The sequence below is a fragment of the Dermacentor albipictus genome, chromosome 6, assembly GCF_038994185.2.
Source record: "Dermacentor albipictus isolate Rhodes 1998 colony chromosome 6, USDA_Dalb.pri_finalv2, whole genome shotgun sequence".
Taxonomy (NCBI): domain Eukaryota; kingdom Metazoa; phylum Arthropoda; class Arachnida; order Ixodida; family Ixodidae; genus Dermacentor; species Dermacentor albipictus.
The window spans coordinates 58,738,555-58,760,553 of record NC_091826.1 but is presented as its reverse complement, the minus strand read 5'-3'; the positions used below and the strand labels follow the sequence as shown (position 1 = coordinate 58,760,553).

General features: G+C 48.9%; 1 protein-coding gene across 4 annotated transcripts in view; it reads right to left on the bottom strand.

Moving 5' to 3' along the window:
• LOC135896127 (uncharacterized) overlaps positions 1 to 21,999 on the bottom strand; it is a 54,779-nt gene that overhangs the window by 7,105 nt on the left and 25,675 nt on the right. For all 4 annotated transcript variants that reach the window (XM_070520802.1, XM_065424476.1, XM_065424477.1 and 1 more), the window contains 6 exons: positions 20,679 to 20,714; positions 15,626 to 15,872; positions 13,789 to 13,948; positions 11,866 to 12,008; positions 10,445 to 10,574; positions 3,316 to 3,471 (listed from right to left, as the gene is read on the bottom strand). In XM_070520802.1, coding sequence (XP_070376903.1) covers positions 3,316 to 3,471; positions 10,445 to 10,574; positions 11,866 to 12,008; positions 13,789 to 13,948; positions 15,626 to 15,872; positions 20,679 to 20,714 — 872 coding nt within the window. The remainder of the gene's footprint in view (positions 1 to 3,315; positions 3,472 to 10,444; positions 10,575 to 11,865; positions 12,009 to 13,788; positions 13,949 to 15,625; positions 15,873 to 20,678; positions 20,715 to 21,999) is intronic.

The window sequence follows — 21,999 nt, the reverse complement described above, 5'->3', positions numbered from 1 at the left end:
TAGTTATAGGACGAAATTAGGTTCAGTAGAAGCAAGCTCAGCTATGCTGATACTGAATTAATGGAAAGAGTAGAACTGTCTTGGAAGAGCGTTGGCAATCATCTAAGACCGTAGTTGGTACGAGACTGACAAACTTTGTTATTCAGAAATCTGTGTAGTACAAGGTGAAGCATACCTCCGCAGCTTTACTATTTTAAAAATTCATTGATTGATTGATTGATTGATTGATTGATTGATTGATTGATTGATTGATTGATTGATTGATTGATTGATTGATTGATTGATTGATTGATTGATTGATTGATTCCGCTGGTAATATAACTCGCGACCTCAGTACTACAAGCAAGTCCTCTCTGTGACTCGGGCCCGGTTAGGGCGACGACGATGACGTTGACCTCCCTGCGCTCTTAAGAAGGTTTGCACCCTTTGGTGGCTTATCTTCTCCCACGGCAATAATCGTCATCTGCCTCGCTTGCATTCCCTTTCTTGAAAACTCAGCGCTCGCTACTTTCCTGGCGAGAATCCTGTGCCACACTGATAACGCGCAATTCGTTCGTGACGTGGAAGCACCGGGTTCGCAGTGTTAAAGAGAGGAAATGCGGGCAAGACAGATGACGATTATTGTCGTAGGACAAGCTAAGCCCCAAAGGGTTATTTTTCTTTTATTTTTTTAGGAGCGTGGCAAATTCCCAAAAGAGATAAATTTTGTACCGGTGTGCCGCACCGTTACACGACTAGGCGGATATGACGTCGATCCCAAAATCGCGCGTACCGTGCTCGGGGCTGCCCGAATGGCATTTTTTCGCTTAAAGTACGCGGAAAAACAGGGTGTCGAACCAAAGCCGTACTGGAAACCGCACCAGAACCGCAGTTTTGGACGGAACTGAACCCGATCCGAACCTAAACTGAAAAAGTTGATAACGGTTACTGGTTTGGCACGAAATGGTTCAAGCGCATTATAAGGCGAGAACTGATGCTCAATAGTTTGTACGATTCTTCGAATAACTATACTACTTCGATCGGCGCTCCTTAGTAGCAGACTGTTAGGACTGACAAGTTTCTTTGTGTGCAAGAATGGGGACAGGCGATGGGTATGTGAAGCTAACTACGGCCACCTCGGTAGAGACGACTGCCCTTCTGAAGCTGGCCATTCCAGTTGTATTTCAGGGAATAAAATTTGCGTCGGGGGCTCCGCGGAATGAAAATTTCTGCTGACTCTCCCAGTTGGACCGGTAGGTCCACTTGCTACTAAAACTGGAGAAACTGTATAGATAAACACGGGCAGCGTAGAAGACAATGTCGTCGAGGATGGATATCAAATAACGAGTGCGTGCATGCATGACTTATTTTAACCATAACACTGCGGTCGCTAATGAATGCCGTCACCGCGGCATTCTCTTACGTCCATGTCATTTTTTTGTTGCGCAGTATTACTTCATAGATTGTCAACTTGCCCGGAATGCTGATCTCATTAGGCACGTATGCAAAAACGTGTTTTTGTTACGTGTCATGGCTCAACGCAAGTTACGTGCTTAACCAAGCCGAGTATTCAACGCTCTTCGAGTTGTAGAAGATATTCGTGGGACACAATGTGCGTGCTTTTGATTTCTTTGTCCGCCCTTATACCCAGCGCGAGACTACGCTTCACGTGCAGATGCGCAAGAGTGACGTACGGTTCAGCACAAACCGTCCTTATTCATCATTAGGAAGCGTGAATGTCCTCAACTGCTTCTTATAAAAACAGCAAAGTGAGCGAAATGTCAAATGCCGGCTTCTTTCTTCGCTGCAGACAAGAAGCTCGAAGTTGTAATGCATGTAATACTGTATGAATTCGTGCTGTCTTCGACACCACAGTACATAGTAAAGACCCGAAGCAAGGGCAAAACTCACTGGCTCTGCTGCTGTGAAAGTAATGAAAATGGAAGCTACGCAGCCCTTACGATGATGCAAGGATTGTAATTAATTACCTCTGTGTTGAATATGTACATTAAATGTGCGCCGTGTCTGTGTAATTCATTCGTAAAAAAAATCACCGACGATTACGGTACTCCTTAACGCGAAATTCGAGCGCAGCTCTACACGTGGTTTCATTTCGCGGTATATTGGCTGGCGCGAAAAATCTACCTCGTGCGGGAAACCGAGGGAAGTGTGGCATGATTGTCTCACTAATCTAAAGATCGTGAGAGCCAGCGCATGGACGACACGCGGGCGCGATTCACAGCAGCCGCCACCGATAGACCCCCCAGACGACGCGTGCTATTGTGGCGCCATCTCGTAGCCGTTCTCGCCGCACTACTCTTCCCTCCCTTTCGACATACCCTCCTCCACTTTCTGCCTTTTGGTTCCGCTACACTCTCCTCCTGCGCTTTCCTCCTCGCGTCTTTCATCCCCCGCTGCGCTCCTCGGTCGCTCTCGTCGTTCGCTCGGTTGCGCCGACGCCGACGCTCGCCGAAGGAACGGGTACATAAGGGCTGCGCTCTAAAGACTTGCGCATGCGCCATAAGGACGAGTAGCTAGTACTATGCAGCATGTCGCCATGGGGCTGGATAAAATGGACTGTGACGAACCGGTTGGCGAACCAGTTTGCGAACCACTACAAATTTTTATTTATCTGAACCGGAACGAAATGTAAGTGCGTTGAACCCTAACCGAGTCGGTGTTCTTTCTCAGTTCGACACCTTGCGTGAAAACTTTGAATTATAGTGTGACTGCATGCATACACACGAAGCCTGTAAAATTGCGAGTAGGCACTCCAATTTGGGTTAGGCCCTAATCTCTGCATCACTTCCGGCAAGGTTTGATGGCGCCACTTTTTTAGAGTTTCGGTATGGAAAGCACGGGATTTTAGTCCGTTCTTAGTGATGCACTGGCATACGCGTTTCGCACATAAAATTTTGCACCCAGTCTTAATTTTTCATAGCTGAACTGTCACTGCAGATGTTTTATTTGCTCAATGGTAGATTTCGCTGCAATTGGCTCTTTGGCAACGCTTCAATCAGCATGGGAACAAGGAACGGTTGGAGCATCGGTTCCGTTCAAACCTCCATATAATGAATGTGGATACAACGAATCATCGCATATAACAAAGTAAATTAAAAGCGTATCTCGATATCAGCGTGTAATGGATACATTGCTTATAACGAATATCGGATATAACGAAGGTGTTTTTGTGTTCGACACGACTCTTACAAAGAGGTTCGACTCTATTGAACGCTAGATGGATATGTACACGCTTTAAGACACGGGTAATTTCGAGCATCATGGCCTAAGGCGTGTCAAAACCGCACAGAGAAAAGCGTGAGCCGGATCACGTACTTCACTAAACTGCTTCGGTTCCATGATCTTGTCGCACGGCATGCCCAGGCTCCACGACTGCGGAACATCGAAGAACAGGGTCCGCGCACTGAATGACAGCAGCACGGTCACGTAGTCCGGCGGCGCGGCCCGCGAAGCCATGACCACGGTCTCGCTCTGCGCGAACCCCACATGTTAGCGGGCGCTTAGACAATCAGCGGGGTTGGCTGCAGCGTTGATTATGCTCGCCAAACTCACACTCTCGATTCCAATTGTACTCTCTCGCCCTATGCGAAATTCCGTAAGCAGGCTTTGCAACACGTTTCACAGGTCTAAACAAAACGTCCGGGTTCCCGTAACGCTGTCTGTAACAATGTTAAAGCTAATGGCTTGCGTTTCGAAAGCTTAGAGGCGGAGCGGAACGGACAATGACAGGAATGACGTCACCATTCCGCATGTTGACACCTTGATTGCGGTTCTGGCCCTGGGAGGTCCGCTATCTTGGTTTGGTCAGAAGAGGTGTCTCAAGAAGCGAACTTGGAAGTTTTGCATGTCGCCCATAGGCGTTTTATAAACAGCGGACGCCAGATGGGTCTCGTATAAAGAACGAGTTCGGGTCCGCGTGCACGCCCATTTCCGCTAACGTAGCTACTGCTCCCACAAAAAATACCTTTCAATTACGACAGGCTGAATGCGTCAGCCGTTCCTAAACCCCTCTGGAAACTAAGCTTTTAACTTGCATGTCGGCACTGGTCATCGCAGAAGGGAGGCTCCTCCGACACAACAGAATACTCACGCCTTCTGACCATGACACCATCGGCAGGTAGGCCGATACGCCAATCGGAAGTCATGATTTCGAAAAATGAAGATGGCAGCGCCGAGCGTCATTGCTCAGATCGCCTGTATGTCTTTCCAAAGTAGAGTCGTACAGGTAGCAGAAGGAAAAAGATGAGACCCAAGATCGGACCCTTGAGGCCCTAACGTATTCGAGCCCCGCTGAAATGACTGCCAAACAATGCATAAGACGCATGCACACCTTCTACTGTGCCTTACTTGTACATCGAATCAGGGCACGAATCACATTTGGTAAACTATGGTTCAAGAAGCTGACCTCATGTAAAACATAATAACACTTTGGGGTTTTGCGTACCAGAACCATAATATCATTACGAGGCGCGCAATAGCGAATAATGTAGCGATAATTAGAGTATGCAAAAACGCAAAGTGACGTGGTGGTTGGGTGGTTGAAATTTGTTGAACAGCTTTATGTAATATTTGGTATACACATTTAAAAACCTTTTAAGAGACCAAAGTGCAAAGCCAGCAGCCCATTGAGCGCCCTTTCCGTAGCGGGTAAAAAACTGTGAGGCCAGGAGAACGAACAATGTGCGACTATTTCACCGATGTAGACAAGCTGGTCTACATGTAAACTGATCTACATGATAAGCGCCATTAGTGGGGGCTACCGAGACGATGCATCAGAAGGAAGCAGAAGTTCCGCTTGGACTCGTAGGAAAAGTGAAGAGAAATAAAGGCGCAGTTTCGACCGGAAGGCGATGCTATCGGTTTCGATAGAAAATTAGTAAACAGCTATACGAAGTAAGGCGAGTAGTTTTATCGGCCGTATAAACTTGTACACATTTGCTTACTGACTAAATTCACAAGCCTGGCACAAGCAAACATGAACACATCCCATTTGATGAAAGCGGAAACTCCCTGTCAAAACGCTGGAGTGAGTGACTTTGAATGCGATATGCGGGAAGAACCTAGAATATACGAGCCACGATCCCAGACATTGCAAACAAGGCATCTTTAAAAGCCAAGCCACACGACTACGTCTAATTTGCGTTGAAAACAGACTACATAGACAGACTCGATCACCTTAAAGAAACCCTATCAAACAGGAACCACCCAAACAGTGACCTTCAAAAAGCCTACACCACTGCAACAAAACTTGATCGAGCCAGGTTCCTCAAGCCCCGCCCGAGTATCACAAGAACAACAACGCCTCTTCTTACTACTAAATTCTCAAACACACTCCCAAACGTGAGTAACATCCTCAGTAAATACTACCCAATTCTCACCAGCAACCAGAAACTTAATAGGATTTTTCCCGACCCGCCCAGAGTAGCCTACAGACGCAACACTAATTTTAAATATATTCTTGTGCATACCAAAATAAGAACAAAGACGAAGTTGGGAACCGGTCCCTGTGGCCGCCCCAGGTGCTCAACATGCAAACATATTCAATTTACTACTACAGTAAAAAGTACACCATCGAATTACCACACAAGTTACCTTGTGTGGTAATTTCACCTTTCACCTGCACATAAAGCAACGTAGTCTACTGTCTAGAATGTGCCACTTGTAGCAAACAATACATAGGTGAGACTGGACAACAAATTCATACAAGACTCAACAGTCACCGCGCGGACACAAAACACAATTTACCTAAAGCAGTAGCCAGCCACTTTAATGAACGTGGTCATATATTTGGCAAATCAAGACTCTATATACTACAAACAAATTTCCGTTCACCTCGGGAAAGGAAATATACGGAATCATACCTCATACACAAGTTTAATTGCCTACACCCGACGGGAATGAATTTGGCACGTGGCAACTTAGAATCTTTAAAAGCGGTAACTTAAATCTGAAATTCTCATACCATCAAGCAAGACACAAAACACATTATGCCACCAGCTAACCTTAATTCTTAACCTCACCTATTCCTCCGTTTCGAAAATTTTTCCTGCCTACTACTCAATTTATTATATACTCTTTCATGTTTTTACGTTTAATCAACTGTACGACCCCCCTTTTCCCATGTACACCTGCCCCCGCCCGCTTCTGCGCACGTCACCCTCCTATTTGTTATTCCGGTTTCGATTTCCCCCTTCTCATTTCTTTTTTAGTGTCTGTTTTTACTATGTTTCTTGAAACAACCTCACCAACACATTCCGACGTCCCACACACCAGTATACCTTTTTCGGCGCCTCAGCTACACAGGGTATCGCCATTTCTGTATACCGCCTACGTTGAGCTACTGGGGCTAACGTCCGTTGAACTACCATGCCGCTGCCTTCCAGATACCCCATACATTGCACCCCAGACTCGTTGAAGCCATCTTAAATACTTCAATATTACTCGACGCATTGCTGCTATGCTACTCAAGTCGCGCTTTCAACTCACGGGTGGCTTTTCCGGGTGGGGGTCTTTTGTGCCACTCGCGCACTGACCGCCTGACCGGCTGTTCTCATGCCACAAAAACATGCCGCCAACGACACCTTGGAACACTGCGTATTTGCCACTCACTCGGTACAGTTCTGAAATGAGCCTCTATGAGGCCAACTTGTGTCACCAGGTAGGTGCCATTTGGTGTGTGCCGCTCTTCAATAAAGGTCGTTGACGTCAACTTGTGTAACGTCAACTTGACGTCAACTTGTGTGGGTGTTCCATTGGGAACGTGCCACTCCACAATGACGAGAAAGATTCCTTAAATATAACCGATCCTGAGCAGAATCGAGCCCATGCCACAAGGATTACACGGATTCCTCAAGGACAGCAACCCGACGCATTAGCAGGCTGGGCCGCAAATGCACTGGGCATGTGCCCCTTTGAAATGAATGCCTTTCACGCCAACACTGTAACGAGCTGCGGCTCTTACTCCACTCTTACTCTACAAACCCACAAGGTGAGGTCGTAAAACCCTGCGCGAAGGTGAACGGGAATATTCCAAAATACGCATTACATTGGCAGATGGTACTCCCGTACCGCACGTAGAGAAAATTAGAATCCTAGGGTTACACCTGCAGGCAAACGGCCATAACGGAGAGACGGTGCGAATACTTCGTCGTTCGGTAGATGACACGATCCGACTCTTGCGTCGCATCACGAATAGACGCAATGGTATGCGTGAAGAGTGCGCGATCCATCTCGTGCAGGCGTACGCGATAAGCCGCATAACGTATGTTGCCCCCTACCTGAGGTGGATCGCGTCCGAAAAAAACAAACTCGAATGCATGATCCGAAAAGCTTTCAAGAGGGCGGTCGGCGCTGCACTCAACGCGAGCACCGACAAGTTTCTAGAGCTCGGAGTTCACAACTCCCTTAACGAGTTAATCGAGGCGCACGACATTGCGCAATACGAAAGATTATCGAGGTCAAAGGCAGGTCGATGCATCCTCGAGTCGCTCAGCATCGCATACCACACTCAGCATGGAGAAAAGACGGCGGTTCCCGCCTCTGTTCGCGACCACCTGATCATCCCGCCGCTTCCCAAGAACATGCACCCGACGCACCACGCCGGGAGACGCAACAAACGAGCAAGCGCCCTTCAGAAGAAGTTTGGTAACAGCAACGAGGCGGTATACGTATACGCGGCGCGATACGGAGGAGAGAGAAGCGCACACGCGATAGCGGCTGTAGACCGCTCGGGTAGGTGCCTCGCGAGCGCCACGGTGACCACGGGACACACGGAGGCGGCCGAAGAAGCCGCGATAGTCCTAGCACTCGTCGCGGTGCCGAACGCTGCGATCGTGATCAGCGACTCGCAGGCGGCAATCCGCGGCTTCGCGCGCGGTCGGGTCTCGCGGGAAGCGGCCCGCATACTCCAAATTTCTGACGACGGCGACTCGTAATCGCCCTCGCAACCCCAAAATTATACGGTCTTCCTCCTCTGGACCCCGGCACATACCGATGTTCCGCTCGCGGGCAACGAGGCGGCCCACGCTACGGCTCGAGGTCTCACACGCCGAGCCGCCGCTGATTATGTGCCCGCCTCCGCCCCCGAGAGCGGGACATCGGATCTGCCGGATCGGGGCACTACAACAGAAACACAACAACAAGAAGCACACTGGGCGTGGGGCGATCGCCTAACCACGTTCAGAGACCTCACCCAACACTACAGACTCGAAAGACGCACATTCCCGCCACCGCACGATAAATTGAACAGGAACGAGGCCGTAACGTTACGCTTGCTCCAGACACACACCTACCCTAGCCCCGCTATCTTACACCACTGCTATCCGCGTTTATATTCAACAGACGCGTGTAAAACATGCGGACAGAGAGCAACGCTGCGACACATGCTCTGGGAGTGTGCCGGCAACGACGGTAATCAAACCAGTTCCGTTGGCGACGCGTGCATAATCGCGGCCGTTGCCAGGCTAGGAGAAGGCTCGAGCTCGCTTCTTCCCGACGCTGCCCCGGATGCGGGAGCCGCCGGGGACCTTCTCCGTAGGTGTCGCCGCCACTGGGAGGCGGCTATCAGAAGTTCAGAGCTGGCAGACCAGCTCTGTCTGCCAGCTCTGGGCCATCCGGCAAGCCGAAGATGCCGCTCGAGTCCAAGGACTTCGAGCCGTCACCTGAGGCCACCACAGCAAGAACTGCCGGATTATTCTCTATTAAAGTTTCTTCTTCTTCTTCTTCGACGAACCTCACGCCACTTTGTGTCACTCAGTATGTGCCACGGGAGTGTGCGGCAAGCGAGGGAACAAGTCTAAGCGTTCGCAGGCGCACCACGCTTCCTGTCTCCGAGCGAACGCGCGGACTTATCTGCAGTGCCACTAGATGGCGCAGCGTGTCCAGAAAGATGCGCGAGAGAGGAGCCAGGTTGCCGCATGACGCATTCGTCAGCGTTCGCACGCACCGCTGTGCCACGCATTTCGGAGGCTATGCGTAGGCTTCGCAGCGGCGGCGCTAAGTGGCGCCGAGTGTTCATAGGGAAGCGCGAAAGAGGAATCACTCTACAGTACACGCCTCATACATAACTCGTTTTGACGGTGGCGATGCCTTTTGTCACTTTATTGATTCAATGCTAAACGCAACGCCAACGACATTCGTCGTGCGGCGGCTTCAGCCGCCATTTTTTAAAGCGCAGCCATTGGGCGCCCGCTCTTAGACAACGCCGAGCGTCGGCGTTGTCCCTCGTAACTCAGCGAATGAACACATCGAATTGTGAAAGCGAGCGCGGAGCGCTGCAGGAGATGAAAGGCGGCGATAGTGAAGAGAGCACGAGGAGGAAAGCGGAGGAAGAGGGTATGGCAAAAGCGTGAGAAAAAAAAACTGTAGTGCCGTGCTTTGCGGCGATGATGGCTACGAGATGGCGCCAGGGTAGCGCGCATCGTCTGTATGGAAAGAAAGCGCTGCATGAGCGAAGGTCTGCATCGGATGCTGTAAATCGCGCCCACGTGTCACCCACGCGCCGCTTCTCGCGATCTCCCAAATAGCGCGTGGCGCTACACATCGCCCTGTTTGCAACATGTCGTACGAGACAGATTGTCCGCGCCAGGCAATATATCGCAAAATGAAAACACGTATATATTTGCAGCGTCTCGGAATGTCCGGGACTGTCAGAGATGGATAATCGAAGAGGGCCAGCGATTTCGGCGTCCATGCACAGTTTTATAAAGAGACTACGCAGGTCGAAAGATATTGTTTTCAAATTTATAATCGCTTCCCAGAGAAAGAACTGCACACTTAGGCACTTCGAATAGCAAGGTTTTCTATTGTGCTACACAATAGAAGGTCCTTGGAAAACAGCAGAGAGTCCCTTTAAGGAATTAGAAATGACTCCGCTAGGCACAATCCAGTTGTTTGTTATGTGCTGTCGTGCTTGCTATATTGTTGCCACATACGTGCTTCATGTGCCGTGGCTCCCGGGCCTTTGTCAAGCTGGTGACAGCAGCTGTTAGCCCACGAGTCTATCCAGATGTTTCAAGAAAATGAAGTTTTGATTTGATCTCATCTTGTGTACAGAACCAAAAAAAACGGCAAATGGCGTCCCTGTGTCGGAGTCGAACTGGCAGCCGGCAAGGTGAGGAAAAAACGACTGAGCCAATGCAAAGCCGGCCAAGTGTATGACAACTCTGCCATTAGGACTGTCCGAGCCAGCTAGCTTTCCTGCGCGTCGTCCGACAATATCTCCTTTATCTCTTTAGGGGAGTCACACGTCGCGGCTCAAAGAGCGAAGGTCTCGTCGTAGCAATTAATAGGTATATAGTGACCAAATCTGCACCTCAGGGGCGGTTGCCTCAGACTAACAGAAACAAATCTCGAAGAATATGCTTTTGTCGGCTGCATGAGCCGGAAATTATAGCGGAGCCAGTAACAAGTCATGTTTACCGTGTTTCTGAGTGCGCGGACTTACCATGATGGGCACCTCCACGGTGTCCAACGTGCCCGCTCGCACGCTTGTCGTGGGGCCCACCACCATGCAGGGCTTGGCGCCATCCACCGGAAGGTGCGTTTGAAGTAGCAGCAAGTCGATTGGAAAGGTCCTATGCGTAAGAAAGAGGCACAGCCGAAGAATGTCAGGTGATCGCAGTAAAGTCCCAGTTCAATCGCAGAAAAGTGAAGCATCGACTGCGGAAGCAAATTAGTAGACATCTACACGAAGTAAGGATATTAGTTTTACGAGCCGTATAAACTTGTAAACATCCGCATTACCAACTAAATTAACAAACATGGTGTCTCGCGCGCACGACAAACACGGGCACGTCTCACTCGATCACTGCGCACACTCACTGTCTCACTGTCAAATTGCTGGAGTGAGAACGCGAGCGAATTGACCTTCGTGGTGCCTCTCGCTTCAACGCCAACTAAGTGGAGAACACAGCGCACACGAAGCTATCAGCCCTCGGCGCACTCTATCCCGATCGCTGATCGTTTTCAATATAAGGCGCGCGCGACCGCGCCTTACACAGCCGCCGCCGGAGTAGAACGACCCCCCCTTTCTCCGCTCCCCCAGGTGGCTTGCATGCGACGGAGGACAGTGCGTTTCCTCCCGACTTTCCTTCATTGCGCGCACAAGATTGAGCCGCCATCGTCCGCCTAGCGTCGCATGCTTTCACTCGCACATACAGCATACGGCGCGCGGCGATGATGTCATCGCCCGAGGACTTTATACGGAACATCAAGGCGATGCCGACGACGACAGCAGAGGTGCGCTTGAGGTGTCCATATGATTGATATCGCAATAAAACAAGCCTTAGCTCTTATTGGTGTCTTGCTGGTTACGACAGTACATTCATAAAGTTTCCGATAATTTCTGATCAGCTACTGAGTTGTACAAACGGCGCCAAATGGCATCGGTAGCTGTAGGATAATGTAGGAAACGTAATGCGCGTGTTGTAGGTACGACTAGCAATAATAACACTTCCACTAGGTTTAGCACAATATCTATACCGCGCTTACAACAGTCTCCGAAGCTGTTTGACGCTGTTATTACCGGGACACTGTTTGAAGAATTTTTGGAAAACTTAACAATAAAGAGATAAATAAGATGAGCTGTGTTACCAAATTACTCTTTTACAATACCCGAAAATGCAGCTCGTACCGTGACAGGAGGATTGGTAAACTATACACATTACCTAAGCTTGTAAAACTTACAGCCGGTTCTATGTTCAACCATAGGAAGGCTTTGATTCAGTCAGGTGACTGACTTGATCGCCACCACCTTACAAAAAAGTAGCTAGAAGTTTACCCGAGTTTTTCATTAGTTTCTGTTGCGTTCAAAGTACTTCCTGTAGAAAATAAAATGTCAGGCGCAATTTTTGCCAATAAACTCACATGACGATGCGAAGCAGTTTACTCAGTATCACGAGGTCCGCGGTCGGGTTTGTGTACGAGGTACGCACGTCCAGCATCATGTACCGCCTCGCGACCTCCTCTCCCGTCAACTCATTCAGCAGGGCCTGCAGCTCGCGTAGCCGCTGCGTCAGGAAAAAGCACGATGGAGCATTTATCATCCTGTACGGACGTCCGTCCACACTTCTGTCTAGAGCGTTCGGGCTCCGTGCTGCGGAGCAAATAAAGTATATACGCTCGTTTGAAAGTTTGAAAAGACATATAAAGCGCGACAGATAACACCACAAGAACGTCTGAAGCCACAAGCGGGGAGACTAGACAAATTCGTGTACTTCCGGTCATTCCTATGGTAGCCGAACGAGCCCAGCGCCACGGGTCTCTGTAGCGGTTTATGTAGAAAACTCTACAGATAAAGAAGTCATGGCAGGACCCATTTTACGATGAAATGTCGGTGTTATTGCGAATTAACATTGAAACAATGTAGCGACACATCGCATTGTCAGCGGTGAAATGTGTAGGCAGCCTGGTTCCTCTTTCGCGATTCCCATTGCACGCGCTTCGCAATCTAGCGATGCAACTGCGACGTCCGCACATGGGGCGGGTTTGATTCCGCTGAGCACTGGAGTTAATCTTACAGAATTTTATTTGTAACTGAATAGTGGCACATAGGCAGTGGCGCATACTCAGGTACTCAAGTTGGCGCGAAAGTTGGCACATACCTAGTTACACATATCCGGTGACCCATGTTGGTCTGACGGTCGGTTTCGAAGCCTTATCCCTCAGCGCAGCAGCCAGTTGCGCTACCCATTAGATCGTAGACTACCCACCCAGTGACCCATGTTGGCGGGAAAATGGACAGACAGACAGACAGACAGACAGACAGACAGACAGACAGACAGACAGACAGACAGACAGACAGACAGACAGACAGACAGACAGACGGACGGACGGACGGACGGACGGACGGACAGACAGACAGACAGACAGACAGACAGACAGACAGACAGACAGACAGACAGACAGACAGACAGACAGACAGACAGACAGATAGATAGATAGATAGATAGATAGATAGATAGATAGATAGATAGATAGATAGATAGATAGATAGATAGATAGATAGATAGATAGATAGATAGATAGATGGATGGATGGATGGATGGATGGATAGATAGATAGATAGATAGATAGATAGATAGATAGATAGATAGATAGATAGATAGATAGATAGATAGATAGATAGATAGATAGATAGATAGATAGATAGATAGATAGATAGATAGATAGATAGATAGATAGATAGATAGATAGATAGATAGATAGATAGATAGATAGATAGATAGATAGATAGATAGATAGCGGCGTAAAAGCACCAATTGAATTGTGACTTCCTCTTCCTGGCAAATCCTGCGCATGCTGACAAACCGAACCGGTTCTCGAATGGCAACAATTTTTTTTCTCCGAGCCGGTGCTGAACCGGAACGAAATCGGAGAACGTTGAACCCCGACCGGACAGGCAGTTCTTTTTTTTCGGTTAGACATCTGATATGTCACATGCGCGTGCATATGTTTGTGCGCGCACGTGTGTTCTGTGTTGTGCGTCACATTCGGCGCCATGGCCAGGAGTGACGCTGGTTATCTCCGAGGTCCAGATCAGTACACCTACACAAATACCCAAGAATGTAGACGGAAGAATAACAGCCGCTGCCGCAGCTTAATGGCTAGAGGATCGCGCGCGTGATGTGGAAGGCTGCCGTTTTCGGACACACATCTTCAACATACACAAGTTCAACTAATGCAGCATTGTTCGTGGACGCAAGGCACAGGTCGTGTGGCGGCACCAGATGCGTCGTAGCTATGTTACAACAGCACCACCTCTGCAGTCACTATACGGCAAAGGGTTACCTCTATCAGGGGCAGACACAGCTTGAGCTCGTCCGTGGAGGTGGACCTGTTCAAGACGAAGTTGGTCAGTCCATAGTTCTTGATCTTGTTGCCCCACAACGCCATGAACGCGACCATCCCGTCGTCGCCCCTCAGCTGCCAGTAGCTGGCGTTGCTCTGGCTGCAGAACGAGAGATGGCTCCGATTCATGCATAGCATGCAGGCAACGCCGTGGAAGGTACTCAGGTGCAGTGCCGTCATGAAAGACACACTGCGTGTTTCGCAGTGCAGTTTCTTATGGTTCGTTCCACTGGCAGAACGGCAGCGGAGGCAAACAGCAGCGAAAGTGCGACTTCTTGCTCCCCTACTGAAACGTATCCCGCGTTCCGCGGGTGCAGGGGCGAGGGCGAATGTGTATCACGTGACCAGATTGTTAACCATCCCGCTACGATTTTCAGGCAAACTTCGCTTCTTAGCTGACGTTGCTGCCGTGCACTGAACCCAAATAACGGAAAAACAACCAAAATAAAGGGATATGACGCGGTTGCGTCACGTGACCTATTCGCACTCCGCTTCCCTAACGGCAGTAGCTCGAACTAGAGTTAATGTATATGGCTCCTTAAAGTAAACCGTGTACACTAACTCCAAGCTCGAACTGCTCTCCACTGCTATCGGCGTCGCCAAACTGCTCTTGTTTTGCCGTTGCAACGCAGCTACTCTTGAGAGAGCACTTTGGTCGACGCATCTAAGTGCTGCTGCTAGCCCAATGGAATGCGCCATTATTTACGACGCCTTTTTCGATGGAACACCCACTTGACATATTACAACTGTAACTTATGAGCGCAAGGTCACGTCAAAGCCCGTATCATATGCGTGCCTTTGTGCTTCCAGCATGCGAAACATTTGCTTCTGTGGCAAGCGCACGGGTTGCACTGTGGCCACGGAAACGGTCAAGTCCGCTCGTTCTGTGGTAGATATGTACGTACAGATGTACGACGCCTTCCACACAACAGTCAACTGATATTTGCGACATAAAAATATGAGGCTTATTATCACGCCGTATTAAGTGCCGCGAATCTGTGTTCCTTTGTGTATGTGACGCACTGTTTCTGACCGCGAATTAGTGACAAGCACGCGGCATGACTGAATGCTCAATCGTTCGATATTTATAATTACTCTGCAATTGTGATGTGTAACTATAAAATGCACAAGGCAGCACCCTAACGCCTTGTCCTTCTCGCACGGAAATCATTGGAATAATTGTCCTCATCCTGACACTGTCGGAAGGCTATTTATGTCCACTGCATGCAGAACGAAAGTCTCTCCCTGCGATCTCCTATTACCCCTGTCCTGCGCCAGCTGACTCGTCTTAGGAATGAAGGTTGCGTAAATTTGGCACATTTAGAGACAGTCTATCATAATTCGCGCCTGAAGGCGACGCATACGCGAATGACTTTTTCGGATCCTGCGGAGCCGAAACCACGTCTTCCGAATTACGCGCGCGATGCCCCAGAGAACTACGGCGGCGGCTCTTTAGGGCCGATTTACGCTCGAGCCGGCCATCGCGGCAAGCCGCACCGCACGCATGCGGTTGCGCGAAAAATTGCACGTATCCAGCACTTTTGCACAAATTACCGTTTACATTGTGTACACAGTGTATACCTTACACGTCGTAAACCGAAATTTGTGCACACGTGTTTGATACGTGCAATCTTTCGCGCGACCACACGCGTGCGGTGCGGTTTGCGGCGATGGGCGGCTCGAGTGTAAATCGGCCCTTACGCACGTGTACGAGACCTGGGGACGGTAGTACCGCTCATGAGAATGCACGCGTAGAGTCCTTACACACAGTCGATACCTGCGATCGAAGAGCACGCCGTGGCGCGTGACGGCGCCGACGCTGGAAATCGTTCTGAACTTGTCGTAGCACGGCGCCGTCCTGACGTGCGCCAGCGACAGGTCGGCGGGCAGCTGCAGGTACAACAAGTCGCACAGGCCGTCCTGCGGGTAGCGGTGCATGAAGGAAGCCAGCTGGGGTGAGCACCGGTGGACGCACACCAGAGGGTGCCGCAGGACAGACTCCTTGTCCATGCTGAGTGCCAAGCCTGCGCTCGGCGATAAAGGCGAGGATGGATGAATATCTATCTATCTATCTATCTATCTATCTATCTATCTATCTATCTATCTATCTATCTATCTATCTATCTATCTATCTATCTATCTATCTATCTATCTATCTATCTATCTATCTATCTATCTATCTATCTATCTATCTATTTACATTAGTAGCCGTGTTATCCAGGTAACTATGCCGCACGCCTTTTGTCGTGAATAGGGTACCGACTAAAACAATTGTCCAATACTGTTATACGTGCAGACTGGCGGCTCCTATCAATGACAGGGTATTGCACCACCACCCCCTTTTCCCTAAACTTTTGCAGTGTTATCTTTTTCTCTTTCAGAGGTGGTGCACCCCCAGCGTCGTTTTTTTTTCTTTTTTTTCTAGAATATTATGAAACGAACACAATAGTCTAATTTCGCTTAAGAAGAAGGGGAAAAATGAGACGGATAATGGCAAATGCTCTCTTAATGTTCCATACGTTCCTATCTTGAACTCTCTTATCTATCCACTGTATTACAAAGCTCCCCAGGCCCTCATGTTGTTATTGGAGACTTCAATGCTCATCATCACTTCACCATCTGATATAGAAGACATTATTGTATCATCAATGCAGAAGACAACTAAGTTCATCAGTGCACCTACATCCAGAACGGCGATTGATATTGAATATGAACGACTCCGAGCGATCCGTCGTAGAGCGGAAAGGAAGGTTAGGCGAACTCAATCGTCATTAGACCTTGTCTTATGTCGACGAGCTCAACGAAAAATACGGCGTCACCTTCAAAAAATGGGAAAACAACGGTGGAGGACCTTCTGTTCGTCTCTGGATCCTCGAAAGCCACTTTCTAGGATCTGGCAGGTTGTACGAAGCCTTCGTGCCCCTCCTCAGCAAAAACATCCTTTCCGTGCTCTAGCACTTCACCAATGTCTGACGGAAGTGCAGGTTGCCGAAGACTTCTGTAAGAGAGTAACCCGTACCGATGTTTCAGCATGTCCAACATTGGATCGACCCGTGCTACCTCCTAAAGATGATCGTCTTGACCTTCCTTTCACGATGCCGGAATTGGAAGCTGCACTTGCTGCGTCTAGACGATCGTCTGCCCCTGGACCTGACGGTATTTCGTATACTGCTCTGTGCCACCTTGGGATGGAAGGTCGGAAAGTCCTGCTGTCATACTATAACGCCACGTGGTCATCCAGTACAGTCCCGAAGCAGTGGAAAACCAGCCGTTTGGTGGCCCTCCTAAAGCCAGGAAAATCGCCTTACGAAATGTCATCTTACCGGCCAGTAGCTTTAGCTAGCTGTGTCGGTAAGGTGATGGAACGGATGGTACTCACTAGACTAGAATGGTTCATGGAAAAGAATGAGCTTTATCCTGAAATGATGACCGGATTTAGACGTGGCCGGTCTGCAATAGATGGGGTCATTGATCTCGTGTCCACGATCGAACACGAAAAAAAGCGCCACCGACTTGTAGGAGCAGTTTTCTTAGACATAAAAGGGGCTTATGACAATGTACTGCACGAAGCCATTCTTGATGCCCTCAGTAATTTAGGCATCGGCGGCCGTCTCTACATGTGGATTGCAAATTACCTAGATGGTCGTACAGTCTTCATGTCCACGAATGCTGGTGAAACGACAAGACACGCTGTGGTCCGTGGAGTGCCTCAAGGAGGAGTTCTCAGCCCGACTCTTTTCAATGTTGCCCTTATTGGCCTTGCGGAAATAATTCCTGATACAGTACGCATCAGTACCTACGCAGACGACATATGCATATGGGCATCCGCAGTCACGCGACCACAAATACGTGCCAGATTGCAGCGAGCTGTTTCTTTAACGTCTCAGTACCTGAAGTGCCAAGGACTGCAACTGGCCCCAGACAAGTGCGCTGCGATAGCGTTCACACGGAAGCTTATGTGTTGGTATCCAATTATGATCAATGGAAATGCCATCCCATATGTCACCCACCACAAATACCTCGGCGTTGTCATTGAACGCGGTGTTTCATGGTCGAAACATGTGGCAATGTTAAAGAAAAAATTAACTGGGCTTGCTCAAGTTTTTCGCTTTCTGGCCGGTATGAAATGGGGTCCATCTGAGCGTTCGCTACTCCGGCTGTACCAGGCTCTCTACGTCGGATACATTCGGTATAGCCTGCCAGTTTTATCAAGTATGAGCCCGTCATGTTTGCGTACGCTGGAAAGTGCCCAGGCGCAGATGCTGAAAACATGTCTCGGTGTTCCACGTTGCACCTCAACCTACGGAACAATTGAGGAGGCTCGCGTCACCCCTTTACCTGTCTATCTACAATGCGAACCTCTTCGAGTATTCCTGCGATTGCTTTGCCGTCATGGACGTCATCCCTTATCGAAACTACCCGATACACGGCCGGACTCCACTTTTTCAAGAGCCGTTAAATGCCAAGCATCTGCCATACCAGCATACTTTGCCCCGGCTGACCTTCCACATATGCCCCCATGGGTAATGTCCAAATTACCGGTACGTCTATCTATTCCCGGAATTTCTAAAAAATCGCGAATACCTACCGTCGGCCTCAGACATTTCACACTTGAATATATGTCGAAAGAATATGACTCCTCGGTGAGCGTGTATACAGACGGCTCGGTCTCGTCGTATGCGTCTGGTGCGGCTTTCGTCGTGCCTGCGCATCAGGTCATTCGACGGTTTCGTCTGCATAACAAGACGACTACAACATCTACGGAATTAGTGGCAATAAGAGAGGCCGTTCAATATATTGTGCGACAGCCTCCTCAAATATGGACAGTTTTCAGTGACGCAAAATCGGCTCTTCAACTACTTAGAGTGGCGTTGAAAGAAAGCGCTTATAGAGTGTTGGCTCTTCAAACTGCCGAGCTTTACACTGTAGCGCAAGAAAACGGCCACCACATCACATTTCAGTGGATCCCTAGTCACTGTGGTATACAGGGCAACGAACTGGCCGACGCCGAAGCGAAGAAAGCACTCGAAGAACGAGAGTCGCTGCTTTCAATTCCTTTTTCAAGAGCGGACGCCAACTGTCTCCTCTCCAGTGTCATCCGAAAATTGACAGCGAAGCACTGGGACAATCCGGATAATCGCCACAGACGACTCCAGAGATTGGACCCCACCATGAATTTTAGGCTACCACCAAAAATTCAACGAAGCTGTGCCAGTCTTCTGCACAGACTAAGGCTGGGGGTAGCGTTTACGCGCGGATACGTGCACCTCATGCGACGCACCGAGTCTCCACACTGTGAGGTGTGCAATGTGACTGAAACTATAGGTCATGTGCTTTGTGACTGCCCTAAGTTTGTGGAAGAGCGTGATAGGTTGGTCAAGGACCTTACGCGTCTCGACAGCGCACCGTTGTCGGAGGATGTTATTTTAGGCTCTTGGCCAGACGCTCAGTCTAGTTTCAAGGCCATCAAGGCATTACTGAACTTTTTAAAAATTACGGGCCTGGACTGCAGACTTTGAGCATGCCAAACTGCTTGCCATATGTGCTACATCTTCCTTCTATCGTCATCGTCACCCATCATGCACCTCTTTCTTCCCTCTTTCTTTCCCTCTTCCCCTTCCCCCAATGCCGAGTAGCTGGCTAGAGGAATATACCTCAGGCCGACCTCTCGGCATTTCGTGTCATTAAACTTCTTTCTCTCCCTATCTTCGTTTTGTATCTCCTGCTTATAGTGTTTTAACGCACACGCTTTCGCAATGCCGCCACCGCGTCAGCGCCAAAAATTAAAAAAAAAACTTTGAAGGGACACGTTGCGCAGCGCGCTAACAAAAACCCAGTCTGAGCAAATCCAGAGAGATGAGAAATTATGCTCATACATATACACAACAGATGGCGGAACTACCTCTGAGCTCGCCAACTTTGTGTCGCTGCGCACATCCGACTGGCGAGAATGGAGAACACACCACTGAAATTTAACGTACGGGTACGTCAGTGACGTGATGGGACAAAAACGCCGAAACCTACCGGTACGGTCACGCAGAGACGCTGAAAGTTCCAATGACCTCTAGGGCCTTTAACGTACCGAACTAAATAAGTAAAGCGTGCAGTTGGTCCATATCGGCGAGACCGAGACGTTAACTACGCGCTCGCGCCCATGAGTTCTGTCCCCAATGGTGCCCACTTTAGTGCTTCCTCTCCATAACGTGAGGAGGTGCACTAAGTTAAGGATGTGGGATGAATAGGACCGCGGCCTCGGATGTCGCAACGGCCCGCCCCGGCGCGATGTGGGAGGCCACGTGACGACGATACAATGAGAGCATAGCGGAAAGAACGCAGCAAACCTACACAGTTCAGGACCCTTCATTGCTGCAGCGTTGATCTACTGCTTTAGCTCAGCGTCGACTCTATATGCTGACCTCCCCGCTCACAATTTTCGCGCTCAGACACTGCACAGAGCTACGTTCAAATTTTCATTTTGGTGACAGCGCCGGCAAGATCCCGAATAGAGAGCGGTCAGCTTGGCAGCAAAACGGCAAGGAACAACTTTATTTCGAATCGCTACCTAATTCCAATCTGTTTTATTTACAGCAGACTTTAATTCGCATTTTACGTTTAAAACAGAGCGCTTGATACAACAAGAACTACAAGAACAAGAACTTGATACAAGAACTACGCGCGCTTAAAGTGAATCCGCTCTGTATACGGCGTCTCTTGACGCCCAGGTGTTTGTTATATGATAGGTTAATCGTAATCAGAGATATCAGACTACCGGCGTAGACTATAGGGCTGCACACGTATCGCAGATGAAGTTCAAATCAAAGCCTACTTACTTCCGCCGTCGTCGACGGGTCCTTTGGTTTTTTTCACTGCGAAGGAAAGTTGACCTGGCTTAAGGATCACGCTCACAAACAACGAAGAGAAGAAAAGCGAGAGAGATTCCCATGCACCCGTAAAACCTCAAGTGGATAGTAATGCAGCTATAGGCTGGTTTCCATCCTTTGCAGAATGAAATTGGGAGCGATTTCGCACAATACTCACCCCGCATTTGAAATCAAAAGCATTTCGGAACCACATATCTCAGTGGTTTATTCACATTCTTGTCACTAAATTTTCAAAACAGTTTACAGTAATATAATCGAGACCATTGTGTCGTCACAGACGACGAAATGCATACGTGAAGCACGTTTCGAATACCGTGAATTGAGATGAGAATCCAGGATGTGGAATCAGAATGCAAACTACGAGACGATGGCACGCTTTTATTTCTATGACTAAAAATAAATAAAACTAGTTTTTGCGAGAAGAAACAGACGAAGCTTTCCCTACGCACGTAGTGACGCTGAACCATGGTATCAACAGACTGACTTTCTTTTGCATGTTCTTTTTTTACGTTCGTAACTTACCGATCGGTTATTAAAACCGACAAGAAATAAAATGATTATGTCCGTGAGATGTTTCCGGTTCTGAACAGGATATTCGTCATGTTCCTCAACAGCAGACGTCACCTCATCGACCGCTGTTCGCATACACCACCCTTCTCCTACAATTAGTGACGCCACACTCTCGGCCTCTACGACAAGATCCGCCGTGTCCAAACTACACCGCGTAGTGCCGGAGTACTATTCACAGACGTCGTCAAATTTCACCATATTGTCAAATTCCGCAATTGCGACAGTTGAAAACGATTAGAGACGCCGTAGCAGCCCTCTCTGCCAATCACAGCTGACAAAGATGGTGAATTCTCTCGGTTTATGCAGCGGTGTGCGGCCGAAATTGCAGACAGTTAATTCGCAGCAAGTAAAACTACATTGGTGGGCAACTCAGTGTGAGAGGTAAAGTAACAAGGACGCATATGCACTGCATATGTGTTGCTGCGCCAAGTAGTCCGGCAAAGTTTACAGCCCTTTCGGTTTTTTCTGGGATAAGACAGTGAGCAACTGATTCAGTATAGTTTGGCGGAAATTGCGACCGTTTCGCATTTGTCAAAACGTGGTAGAGCAACGCGAAAAAATAAGGCTCGAATTCAATCCCGAATTACGTATTCCTCCGCTTATCTCATGCAAGTGCTGTAATAAAAAAAATTATGCGTAGCTCTGCTTTCGCAAACACCAGAGAGCAGTGGAGCTGGGGGAAGGCCAGCAAAGTAGTGCC